This window comes from Nyctereutes procyonoides, unplaced genomic scaffold (genome assembly GCF_905146905.1).
Source record: "Nyctereutes procyonoides isolate TBG_1078 unplaced genomic scaffold, NYPRO_anot_genome, whole genome shotgun sequence".
NCBI lineage: Eukaryota > Metazoa > Chordata > Mammalia > Carnivora > Canidae > Nyctereutes > Nyctereutes procyonoides.
Window position 1 is genome coordinate 44,761,780 of NW_026575125.1, and position 13,536 is coordinate 44,775,315.

At 52.9% G+C, this 13,536-nt stretch overlaps 1 protein-coding gene and 1 pseudogene across 4 annotated transcripts in view; one reads left to right on the plus strand and one right to left on the minus strand.

Annotated features, from left to right (window-relative positions):
- Positions 1–9,102, minus strand: part of IQSEC2 (IQ motif and Sec7 domain ArfGEF 2) — a 79,227-nt gene extending 70,125 nt beyond the window's left edge. For all 4 annotated transcript variants that reach the window (XM_055338195.1, XM_055338194.1, XM_055338193.1 and 1 more), the window contains exon 1: positions 8,163–9,102. In XM_055338195.1, the coding sequence (XP_055194170.1) occupies positions 8,163–8,869 (707 nt within the window). In that variant the 5' untranslated portion in view covers positions 8,870–9,102. The remainder of the gene's footprint in view (positions 1–8,162) is intronic.
- A 132-nt stretch (positions 9,103–9,234) lies between these two features.
- LOC129517921 (40S ribosomal protein SA-like) lies at positions 9,235–12,204 on the plus strand (annotated as a pseudogene).
- Positions 12,205–13,536: the final 1,332 nt, after the last annotated feature.

The following is a 13,536-nucleotide window of genomic DNA, read 5'->3' on the forward strand; positions in this document are numbered from 1 at the left end:
TCCAGACTCTTCCTGCCTTTCCTGTTTGTGCTTTAGTTTTGTACTGACCTCATAAACTGCCCCCCCTACACACACTCCGCTGGTTCCATGTCCCTGCATGTTCACTCCTGTGGTTCCCTCTGCCTTAGTCTCCCATTTGTTCTCCATTTACACCAACCCACATACTGTCCTTCTTCATCTAACTAACTTCTACTCATCCAAGTCTCAGCTCAGGCATCACTTCCTCCAGGAAGTCCTCCCTGACAGTCTAGATAGATGTCCCTCCTTTGGGCACCCACAGCCCCCGTGCTCCCCTCTAGCCCAGCGCACAGGAAACCGCAGTACATTCATCTTCACTGCCCAACTGTGAATGTTGTGAAGCCGAGAACTGTGTAATATTAACGACAGAACTTCCTGCCTGCAGTAGTACAAGGCATGGCACATACTAGGCATGCAATATTCACTGGACTGATCTCTCATTCAGAAATGTGGTGAGCTCCCACATGGCCTCTCTCTCCAGTCCCTCCACAGCACAGAGTTTGGCAAAGTTATTAATAATAATAATGCCTACTGCTAAGTAAGCAGACACTGTGTGCTAAACACTTCACCTATGTCATCTTATTTCATTTTCATGACAATCATGAGAAGATTCATAGCCATTGGCCAGCTTATCAGACAGACAACTACCTCCCTACCAGTTTTTTTTTAAGATTTCATTCATTTATTTGAGAGAGAGAGAGGAAGAGCACAGAGGGAGAGTCAGAGGGAGAAGCAGACTCCCCGCTGAGCAGAGAGCTCAATTTGGGACTCAGGACCCGATAGCAGGACCCTGAGATCATGACCTGAGCCAAAGGCAAATGCTTAACCAACTGAGCCACCCCGGTGCCTTCCCTCCCAGTTTTTTTTTATAAGGGAATTTTGGGGAGGGAAAAAATTTAGGTACTTTTAATCTCAGATATGATGACAATAATTCTAAAGTGGCTATAGAGAGGAAAATATTGGTTTTCGTCAGGTAAATGCAACATCCTGGAATCCAGGAGGAAATCACAAGGCCCAGATTTGCAGTCATATTATCCCTTTCAAAGGGTATTAACATTACCCAGCTATAAAAAATGTATTGATATTAGGAAATGGTATATACCAGGTGATAATTGTGATAAATTTCCTTCTAAAATGTTAGAGGAATCATCCTGATTAGCCCTTGTAGCTCTGGGTTGTTTTGAAGAAGATGTGATGTGAGGATCTTGGCAGAGTTGTTTTGTTTGCTACATTACACCTCTAGGGGGCAGGGCAGGCCCACAAATGATTTTCCATCCTTGTCTCTCAGCTTTCCATCTGATCAAGAACTTTGATGGGTATGTTAGGCAAACAGGAAATTTTCTGGTATATGGGGGGGGGGTGTGCAACATGAATCTTATATATCAGAAAACACAGTTTTATCTGCTACTTGAGAAAAACCGAGGCTCTGAAAGTTAAGTGACTTGCCTAAATTTGCAGAAAGTCCCCCTTCCAGGGCACTGCACTTTCTCCGAATACTAAGGCCCCCAGAGAACTTCAGTTCCGAAGTGCTTGGAAACAGCCTTCCCCATGTAAATGCTATCAACATGGATGCTTGGAGAGAGACCACATAATTTCCAGGAGGAAGTCAGAGTAACTAACAAATTACCTGGCCTAAATGAGTGACATCAAAAGTGAAAACAAATCATTTACTCATCATTCTTGCCCACAACCAGGGTTTATCATTCTGCCAAGGAACACAGCAGGGGAAGAACCAAAGGGGTTGCGTCTTATTCTTACTCAAAGACACCTTGCTGAGCCCCGGGTCTGAGCCCAATAAAGACTTGATGGATAATAAGTAACTTCCCACTAGACTGCATAGGCTGCACACAGGTCCTATGCATGTCTCTTTGCTCCTTTCAGAACAGATTGGGGGGTCAAGACCATGGTGTGACATGGCCATGGCATGGGACAGAGGGGTAACGATAAGCAGATTGCCCTAAATGTCTCCTAAGGTTCCTCTGACTGCTACCCTGACATCCTAGCAACTGGAAGATGGGTGAGTGCAAAAAGCACAGGGGGAGGAGGCCCAGCAACTCCTGGAAGCATAAGAAGGCCACACAGGAGCCAAGAGAATTCTGAAGTGGAGTCGTCTCTATAGGAGCCCTGGGATGAAGAAAAATTTAGGCACCTCTGGCCATTAGGGCACCAAGAGTTAACCTGACCTGCATTTATCTATTCAGCATTTACCAAGCAGTCACTACTGTGCTATATGTTTCCAGGCTGCTTGCTCTTTCACTCATGCCCAGAGCACCTACCAGAGGGACCAACACAACACGCTCTCGATACTATCAGTTAAATCTCTATCTGAAGGAGTTCCCAATCTGGTAGGGAGGACACTGGATGCAAACACAGAGTCATTAAGGTATAAAAAGGGGCAAAGCGCTCATTTCAAGGGTCAGGGATAAGCTAACAAACAAACTTGGATAGGTGACAGTGCAGCTCAGCCTGGGAACTGGATGGAACAGCCTAGGAGAAAGAAACAGCATGAGTAGACTCTGAAATTATCAAAAGGCTGAGTGGGCTAACAATGGGGTATACAGGCCCTTCTGGCCAGAGCACAGTGTGTAGGAAAGACGAGAGGAGAAAGGTAAGTTAAGTGCAGATCCTAAGAGGACCATGTGTGGCAGGTAGAGGCCTGCAAACATTCTCCTGCAGGCCAAAGCAGAGTGAAACCACAGGAGCCCTGCAGAAAGCTTGGCCTGGCTGCATGTCATTGGAGGCTTGAAGAAACAAGAGCAGGGGAGGCATCTATTAGAGAAGACTCTGGCAAAAATCCAGGAGGCAATCAGGAAAATCCAAGGGGCAATCAGCAGATGGACCCTGACTCTGAGCAGTGGTCTTGGGAGCTCTGAGGGAAGGCTGGAGCCATGCCTGGAGTGTCTTTAACATCTTTACACCTTGCCTGCGGGAGGTGATGGCACACCACAGACTTGAACCAGACAGTTCTGGGCCCCATGCCGTTGTGTAAGCTCAGGCAGGTCACTGCACCTCTCTGATCCTCATTTCCCTGTCTGGAAAATGAGGATAATACTAATCCCCACCTGGCAGGGACTCTGCAAATGAGATAAGAGGCAGTACTGCATGGTGGGTAAGAATGCTGCAGATGGACTCTGGAGCCTAGCCACCTGGGTTCATTCTAGCTCCTTCTCCATTCTGCTGCTTATTCATTGAATCACCTTGGGTAGTTAACCAACCTCTCTGGGCCTCAGTTTCCTCATCTGTATAATAGATTTTTTAAAATATGTATTTATTTATTTACGATAGACAGAGAGAGAAAGAGAGAGAAAGAGAGAGGCAGAACACAGGAGGAGGGAGAAGCGGGCTCCATGCCGGGAGCCCGACGTGGGACTCGATCCTGGGTCTCCAGGATCGTGCCCTGGGCCAAAGGCAGGCGCCAAAACGCTGAGCCACCCAGGGATCCCTGTATAATAGATTTAATGACAATATCTACATCAAAGGATTCACGTGAAGATTGAATGAATTAATACATGGAAAGCGCTTAGAACAAATAGTGCTTGGCACACAGTAAATACAGAAAAAAAAGTGCTAGCTATTAATACATAAAGCCACATAGGGTGGTGCCTGGCACACGGAAGGCTGAGACTCACTCAGCACATGAGTGGCCTCTTCTCCATGCTCCCGGCCTTCACTATACTCTTGGCAAATTCAGAGGCCCTGGGTAGGCAGGAGAGGGTGAGATGAAAGAGGAGCAGAGAGCAAGCCTGGGTCCAGGCTTCTCCAACCGAGGTCCCCATCTGACACTAGGAGACACCCACTCTTTTCAAAGCCCTCTAGTCTGGTCCTCGGCCAGTGTCCTGACGTGCCTTGCTCTTTCATTCCTTCCTCTGAGAACCTCCACACCCCTCCACCCTTGCTACTCATTTTGTCCTGAACACTGTCGCTCTGGTGGGCTGAGCCTGGAGCCCTGCATCTCTGGCCAGGAGGAAGGGGCTCTGCAAGCACAGAGAGCATGGTGTTCACTCAGCCTGCTGGCCCCTCTTGCTCTGTGCACGCAGCCAAGAAATGTTTGTGGATGACAACAACCCCTTCTTGCCCCAGATATAGACAGAGAAGAAAGACTCCTCTAATTCTCATTCAACTTGACATTATCATTTCCTCCCACACAAGTATAATGCTCCCAACACGGGGGGGGGGAGGGGAATAAATGGCTTACCCTCCTGGGAAGAAGGAGAAATCCCCCTGGGAAAAGCACCCCAGACCCCAGAGGAAACAGACTTCCCCAGGGCCCTTCCCTGGGCTCACTCTCTCCTCCCCTTCCCTTCTCCCTCCCAGTGCCCTCAGGCCCTGCAGGGAGCACACTGACACAGCCCAGCAGCCAAGCAGTAGACCACGCACTGCCCTGGCTGTCAAGAACACCAGGCCGGGCCCTCTGGCTGCTGTCTCACAATGTGAGCCAGCATGCAGGGTAGGCTGGGGGGTATGAGGAGGTGCTGGGGTGAGGGCAGAGGATGAAGAGTTACCACCAAACCAGCTTCAGCCCCCCACCGCCTACAGCAGAGCCAGAGCCAGGCCCATGCAAAAAGCGTGGGAAATACAGCTCTCTTCGGTGTGGAGCACCTCAGCAGTGGCCCCCAGCACACTGGTAAATCATTCCAGGTACCAGAACTGCAGGTGGGGGCGGGCAGGGGAGAGGGCAGGCCAAGATCAACAATGAAGAAACGCAGACCTCTTTTCTAGTCATCTGGAGAGGGACACCGATTCCAAGGGTAAAAGACCTGTACATTAGCGTGGCAGAGACCAGTAGCCACAAACAAATAAGCAAGCAAGCAAAGCCCTCACATACAGGAGAGCAGTGAGTGGCCAGCAGGAGGTTGAGCCTCGCCTCACTCTATGCTGTACGAGAAAGGCCACACCCAGAGCAAGCAGAAGGCATACTGGCAACCGGGAACCTGTCCAGAGGAGACAGTGCAGGCGGCTGTGGGAATCCTGGGGGTATGACACGGGTGGGGGTGGACACGACAGCAGCCGTCAACTGCAGTAGAGGGAAAGTTCACAGGACCAAGAGTCCATCTTCGGGGTAGTGTGACCTCTGGCGTGTGGCTTCACTCCTCGGAGCTGCTCAGTTTCTTCAGCTGTCAAGTGTGGATCATAGTGACAGACACACAGGGTCTCAGGGAAGAGCTAAATCAAGTCCCTGAGGCAAACGGGGAGGGGAGAACACCCCCCCTCACCCCCCCACCCCCCCCCACCCCCACCCACCCCCACCCACCCCCCCCCCCCCCCCCCCCCCCCCCCCGCCACGAATGGCAGCTGGGCCTCAGGCCCTCTCTCCCCTCTTCCTCCACCAGAGGGAGCCCAGGGACCAGAAACGGGTCGCCTGGACAGGTGCTACTTATCCTCCCCCAGTGCTGCAGCCTCTGCTGCGAAGACTCCCACCCTGCTGGCCCCGGCTTCTCAAGGCAGCCTGCTCACCCATTCCTGACAAACCCCGACAGGCCTGGCAGGGGAGTCTCCTCAGCAGCCATGGAGGCAGCAATGGCCACTGCAGCAGCAGGCCCTCTTGATGCCTGGCTGCAAGGGAGAATGGCGAGGAGGGAGACACAGCCTTTTGCCCCCTTGCGCCTCAACCCCGTATCCCCCTTCTCCTCCCCCCACCCCCGTCGACGCCCCCACTCATCCCAGACTCAGCTCCTCCTGCTCAAATCCTCTAGATCCTAAGGCTCTCCTGGCCTCTCCCAGTTTGTGACCCGGCTGGGTCCTGAAGCCAGGAGTCTCCCGTGGGTTGGAAAGCTCTGGTGGAAAAATGACAGGCCTCAGAGACAGGGGGACTTGGGTTTGAGTCCCAGCCCCGACAGGAGCCAGCAGCATAACCCTGAACAAAAACCTTTTCTCGGAGGCTCAGTTTCTCCATCTCTAAAATGGAGTTGCTAATGCTCACTGCATGGGGCCTGTGGCGAGGCCCCCAAAGAGGCAATAAGGGATGTGCAAATATTTAATATATGCTTAGGAGAGACTCAAAGTACTATCTAAACTGTCTTATTAATCCAGTGGGAAATGTGAAGGAAGCAGAGAAATCCAACCAACAGCCTAGAGGGTACACAAAGGAGGGACCGACTGAAAGGCAGGCCTGTGCCGATGGCAGAAGCACAGAGCTCAGGAGCAAATGGGCTCCCAGCCAGCCAAAAGATTCAGATCCACATCTGCAGGATGGAGAATCTGAGGGCAACAGAATCCTGGAATTGAGGAAGACCCAGGTCACTTCACTGGGCTTTACACCTCATTCAGGAACACTGCTTTCTCCAGCTCATCCCAACACCCACTGGGCCTCCGCTGGACAGGTCCAGCCGGCTCCCACCCCCCACCTCTCAAGTCAGTCCACTGCATCACCAGACAGCCAGGTTGGAAAGTTCTCCCTGATTTCTGCCCAAATCTCCCCCCTGCTCCTGGTTCTTCTGTTCCCCAGAACCACACATAATGAGGCTGCTTTGCCCTGTCACAGGCCTGATCACTCTGAAAAGTATTCCACAGCCAGGATCAGGGCCCACCATGCCCACCCAGTCTCTTGCTTCCACCCCACTGTGGCCCTCTCCGCACACAGCCTTGCTTGGTGGGTCTGGACCCTTCCTCTGGTGTGGGGACCCAAGCTGCACCCAGGCAGACTACTGGGAATGAGCCTGGACAGGAGAACCCATCTTCCTTGCCCCCAGACGACTCTGGGGCAGTCCACACCAAAACTCAGCTGAGGGTGCATTGCAGTGGAGCCCAGCTGAGCCCTCGAGCTGCAGCTGCTGCTCCTGGGGCCCAGCCATCTCAACCCAGCACCCCAGCCTGCTGCCTCACCACGGGGGAGTTGCAGAGAGCTGTCTCCCGGCAGATTTCCTGAGGCAGAAGGCTTCCCCACCCCCAGCCCAGCCTCCAAGAGACACTCCACTGGTTGTGGCACATGGTAGGACCAGCTGAGCAGTGAGAGGAGGGGGAAGGCTGTCCATTCGCTAGAGGACTTCAGACTTGCTCTGTAGTGTGGCTGGATTAGTCACGGAACCAGCAAATCTAAACTGAGGGACTTTAGGGAGCATTCGAGGCAGACAAGATATGGGGGGACCTGCTGGCCAGAGAGAGGAAGGGACTCCGTCAAGGTCACGAAGTCCATCTGCAGCATGGCTGGAAGGGGGATCCCAGGTCTCCTAGCTCTCAGTCTGGTGTTCTCTCCAGCACAGCAAAAGGGAAATCAGGGGGCCTTCAGGGCAGTCCTGTGAGCCTGCATGCCCTTGACTCTTTACCTGACATCTATCCCGACTGGTAGATACTGGTAGTATCTGCATGGAAGAAGTGGCCCCAGCCCATGTCCCACCAACCCAAGAGAGACAGCCAAGGTGTCCCAAATAGGCAGATACACAAACACCAGCACGGAAAACTGGCACTGATCCAACAAGAGGAAAGCTCTGTAGACTTCCCTTCCTCGGTAGCTCTTTAATTGGGTAGTGTTTTTCTCGAGGGTGGAGAGAGGGGTGGTCTTTGAGGAACTAGCCAAGGGCCTGGCCTCCATCTTTGCTCCCCCATCTTTGCTCCCCTGGCCAGGATGTGCTGCAGTTCCCCTCAGAGGGATATCTCAGCCTCCAGCAGCCATTCTGGTCCCCACCTGCCTCTCTGGGAAAGGATGGGGCTGAGGCAACCAGAGGCAAGATCCGGCCTGCACTTGGGACCTGCAGAGGAGACCCAAAGGGCGGGGGTAAGGATGGGGGGCTTTCTTTCCCTTGAGGCTCTGAGGTGACACCATCACAGATAATAAAAATCCCAAGCAGCACATCCAAAATCAATAAAGAAACGAAAAGCCATCCTCTGGCACGGCTACAGCTAGGGGGTGAAGAAGTGGAGGGGTGATGACTGCCGTAGGCCCTCCCTGGCGGGGGTTTTGAGAAAGAAGAGACACCTGCACTCATCTGGCCAGCCCAAGCTAGGGTGGCTAGAGAAGGGGTGGCGGCTGCTTGAGGAGGATCCAGCTTCCTCCCGACAGGCTGAGACGGTAGAGGAGGACATGGAATCAGGCACAGGCTTCTTACTTTATCAACCGGACAAGTTGGGAGAGGGAACTAGAGGGGAAGAGCCGGGATGAACGGGAAGGTTGGGACGGGGATAGGAGGGTACGAACACACGTTCCTTACTTTCTCTGGAGGGTTGTGGCCGGGCTGGTGCTGGTACTGGTGCTGTGGCCTCCGCCGGCCCCAGGGCTGGAGCTCCTGGATGCGCCACGGCTCAGCTGGCCCCGCTCCCGCGGTGGCCGGGACCCCACGCCCACCGCCGCCGAATAGCCGGCTTCCTTCTCGCGGCCAGGGTGAGCTGGCCCTGTCTCCCGCCCGCCACGCTCGCGCCCCAGGGCTGGGTTCTCGTGGTGCAGGTGGCACTGGGCCACGTCACGTTCGCGGGCTGGGTATCCAGTAGTGTCCTGGAGCGGATAGGCGGCGTCCCGCTCCTTGTCCCGATATGCTGCCTCCCGGTTCTGGTAGGCGCCATCCCGGTTCGGGTAGCCCACGTCCCGGGTCGCCTGGTGGAACTGGCTCTCCCGCAGCTCGCGGTGGTGGAACTGGGTCTCGCGCAGGTTCTGGTACTGGCTCTCGCGGCCGGGGCTATCCCGCGCGCCGTGGGGGTCCCGGTGCAGCTCCCCGCGGTGCAGCTGGCTTTCCTCCCTCAGATCGCGGTTCTCCTGGGTGAGCTGGTCCAGCTGGCCCTCCAGCTCTTCAATGCGCCGCCGCTGGGTCTCCAGCAGCTGCTGCTGGCTCTCGATGATGTTGTTCAGCTCCAGCAGGTACTCCACCGCCCGGTTGGGGCTCTCGGATCCCGGACCGCCCGGGGGCCCCGACCCCGCCTCCATCCTGGCGGCCCAGGGGCAGGGGAAGGGGCAGGAGAGCCCGGTTCCCGCTCGGTCACGGCGCCACCCTCCCCCGGGCCCAGCCGGGGGAGGGGGCCGGCGGGACGCGAGGGCGCGCACCGGGCTCGAGGGCCCGGGGGCCCGGGGGGGCCCGGGAGACAGCTCTGGGGCCGACGGCACTGGAAGCAGGAGCTGAGGCTACGGCTGCCGCCGCCACCACCGCCACGGCTCGGGAGGACGCGGCCCACGGCGCTCCGCCCGCTGCGGAGTCACTGCGCAGCGCGGCCGCGCGGGACCGCCCCAGCCGCCGGCCCGCCCCCCGCCCCTGCCCCCACCACGCGCGCCGGGCCCGCCCCCGCGCGCCCCACATGCCGCCGCCACCCGCGCACGAAGGCGGACCCGCCCCGAGACCCCCGCGCCAGGCAGGGGCAGGCTGCATCACAAGCTTCCGGGGATCTCTCCATTCCAGCAATCCCAGGGGCTTCACCAAAGGCAACCTAACGAAGCCCTCCATCCCAGCCCGTTCCAGTGTCCCTCGGGTCCTCTCAGCCCGAGATCCTCATCTTAAGACATCCCTGGAACCCCCATCTCAGGCAACCTCCAGGTCCGGACATCCCACGGAGTCCGCATTCCCTGGGTCTGCCAATCCCAAGTGTCACATTCCCCGTTCCGTCCAACCCCTGGACGTCCTGTCTCAGGCGACCTCCTTCCTGCCCACATCCCGAGTAGTCCCAGGATCTCTCATCCTAGCCAGTCCGTGGGCCATTCCTCCAGCCCAGCCAGCCCATGGTTCCTCCAGCCCAGGTGATCCACAGCTCCCTCTTCCCAGGCAGCCCCTGGAACATCACTCACCCTTCCCACCCCCCCACAACATCACAGTCATCCCCCAACTCCAGCCAGTTCCTAAACGCTCCATGCAAGCCAGCACCCAGATCACCTATCCCAGTCAACCCCACCATCCGGAAGGTTAGCCAGTCCCTGGGTCCTCCAACAGAGGCAGTGCCAGGATGCCCATCCTAACAAGCTCTGGGACTCCCCATTGCAGTCAATCTTAGGATCAAAGCTCCATTCATTCAACTCTCAATTTCTGCCCTCCTTCAGAAATGGGCTTCTCCATTCTGTCCATCATCTTCATCTAATGAAACTGTACTCCTCCTTCGAGACTTAAATGCCACCTTACTGAAGGCAACCTTGATTTCCCTAGCCAGAAGTGCTTGCCTTCTCTCTCCTCTCAACCTTCCATTGCACTTCCCTACATTTTTCTCTTGTGGCACTTGTGGGACAAGTGGAACTCTGCTTTAGAGCACATTCATTTGTGTTCTTGTTTTATGTCCTCTGCCAGGCTCAGCTTCTTAAAGCCAGAAACATATCTTCATTCATCTTTGTGAGCAAGTTGGGGTAGAGGAGAAAGCTATGTTTTACAGTCAGAAAAAAAATGGATTTGTATTCTATCTTCTCCTCTCCAAACTTCCATTTCCCCTATCAATAACACCTGCCACACAGGGAGTGGTCTTGGAAAAAAACAGTAAAAACATTTGGCACAGAACACACAACCCATGGAATAGGAAAAAAATATTTGCAGATGATATATCTGATAAGGGTTTTGTATTCAGAATATGCAAAGAACTCTTACAGCCCAACAACAAAAAAATAACCCAATCTCTTTGGGTGAAGAATTTGAAGACACATTTCTCCAAAGAAGGTGTACAAGTGACCAATAAGCTCATGAGATGCTCAACATCATTAGCCACCAGAGAAATGCAGATCAAAAACGACAGTGAGAGGGGATCCTTGGTTGGCTCAGTGGTTTAGAGCCTGCCTTCAGCCCAGCGTGTGATTCTGGAGTCCTGGGATCGAGTCCCGCATTGGGCTTTCTGCATGGAGCCTCTGTCTGTCTGTCTGTCTCTCTCTCTGGCTCTTGTGAGTAAACGAATAAAGTCTTTATTTTTTTTAAATTTTTATTTATTATTTATGATAGTCACACACACACACACACACAGAGAGAGAGAGAGAGAGAGAGAGGCAGAGACATAGGCAGAGGGAGAGGCAGGCTCCATGCACTGGGAGCCCGATGTGGGATTCGATTCCAGGTTTCCAGGATCGCGCCCTGGGCCAAAGGCAGGCGCCAAACCGCTGCGCCACCCAGGGATCCCAAATAAAGTCTTTAAAAAAAAACAACACAATGAGCTTTCTGTGCCCCCCACACATCATGCTGTTCTGGGTTCCTGTCATAATTTTTTTCATGGTTTCCAGAGCCCTCGATGTCCCGTAGATGGGAGGAGGCAGTCTTTATTTTTTTTTTTAATTTTTATTTATTTTATGATAGTCACACACAGAGAGAGAAAGAGGCAGAGACATAGGCAGAGGGAGAAGCAGGCTCCATGCACCGGGAGCCCGACATGGGATTCGATCCCGGGTCTCCAGAATCGCGCCCTGGGCCAAAGGCAGGTGCCAAACCGCTGCGCCACCCAGGGATCCCAGGAAGCAGTCTTTAAATTCCTGGCAGCAGGAACCCTCTTAGGTGGCACCAACGACTTTCAAGTGGAACAGTACATCTACCGAAGGAAAAGTGAATGCACCTACATCTTAAGTCTGAAGAGAACCTAGGAGATGCTTCTGCTGGTGGCTTGTACCATTGTTGCCATTGAAAACCTGGCTGATGTTAGTGTCATATCCTCCAGAAATACTGGCAGGCTGGCCAGCTGTGCTGAAGTTTTCTGCTGCCACCAGGGCCACTCATACTGCTGGCCACTTCACTCCTGGAAGCTTTACTAGCCAGATCCAGGCAGCCTCCCAAGAGCCATAACATCTAGTGGTTACTGGTCCCAGGGCTGACCATCAGCCTGTCACAGAGGTGTCTGATGTTATGTTCCCATTGCTCTGTGTAACACAGACTCTCCTCTGTGGGCAATGCCATATGGGCATTGCTGTCCCATGCAACGACAAGGGAGAATACTTAGTGGGTCTGATGTGGTGGTTGCTGGACCAGGAAGTTCATTCTGTGCATGCGTGGCATCATATCTCATGAGCACCCACAGGAGATCATACCTGACCTCTACTTCTATGGAGATCCTGAAGAGACAGAAGGGAAGAGAGGGCCACTCCTGAAATACTGTGTCCAAGAGGAATTTCAAGGTGAATGTACTGCTCCAGCTTCTGAGTTAACTGTTACTCAACCCAAGGTCATGGACTGGTCTGAAGGTGTGCATATACCCTCACTGACTTTCCAGAAGTTCCCTATTGAAGACTGGAGTGCTCAGCCCACTACTGAACAATGGTCCTCAGCTCCCACTGCTTAGATCAATGAATGGATAGGAACAACCACTGGGTGGTCTTAGGCTGCTCTTCCGCACGCTCTTAAACAAAATAAATGGAAATAAGGTTATTGAAAAATAAACACAAGCTTCTTAACACACACACACACACAGATACCACTTCACACCCACTATAGTAGCTAAAATTAAAAGGACAGACAAGGAATCCCTGGATGGCTCAGTGGTTTGGCGCCTGCCTTAGGCCCAGGGCATGATCCTGGAGTCCCAGGATTGAGTCCCACATCAGGCTCCCTGCATGGAGCCTGCTTCTCCTTCTGCCTGTGTCTCTGTCTCTAATAAATAAATAAAATCTTTTTTTTTAATTTTTTAAAAAAAGATAGACAAGAAGAAGTATGTGGTGACATTAGAACCCTCATTCACTGCTGGTTGGGATGCAAAATGGTGTGGTCACTTGGGAAAACAGTTTGAAATTTTCTCAAAATGTGAAACATAGAGTCACCACATGATCCAGGAATTCCACTCCTAGGTCTATACCCCTACCCTATACTCCTAGGTTCTATACCAATGAAAGCATATGTCCACATAAAAACTTGTACATGAATGTTCATAGTAGCATTATTCATAATAACCAAAAAGTAGAAACAATCAAATGCTCATCTGTTGATGAATAAGCAAATAAAATGTGGCATATCCACACAATGGAGTATTTATTCAGCCACAAAAAGGAATAAAGTGCTGATCCATCCTAAAACATGGATAAATCTTAAAAACACTATGCTACGTTATGCTAAATGAGACACAAAAGGCCACATATTGAAATAAAATCTTATTAAAAAAGGCAAGGGGCACTGGGTGGCTCAGTGGTTGAGCGTCTGCCTTTTGGTTCAGGTTTTGATCCTGGGATCAAGTCCTGTATTGGGCTCCCCACGGGCAGCCTGCTTCTGCCTCTCCCTCTGCCTATGTCTCTGCCTCTCTCTGTGTCTCTCATGAATAAATAAAATATGTTTTTTAAAGTCCACATATGGTGGTTTCACTTATAAAATTCCAGAATAGGCAAACTAATAGAGACAAAAAGCAGAGTAGTGGTTGCCAGGGGCTGGGGCATGTGTTGGGGAAAGGGAAGTGACTGCTAACAGGTATGGGGTTTTTTGAGGGAGAAAAAAAAATGTTCTAAAATTAGATTGTGTTGGGGCACCTGGGTGGTTCAGTCAGTTAAGCCTCCAACTCTTGATTTTGGCTCAGGTCATGACCTCAGGGTTATGAGACCAAGCCCCGAGTTGGGCACCACACTGGCGTGAAGTCTGCTTAAGATTCTTCCCTTCTGGGATCCCTGGGTGGCGCAGCGGTTTGGCGCCTGCCTTTGGCCCAGGGCGCGATCCTGGAGACCCGGGATCG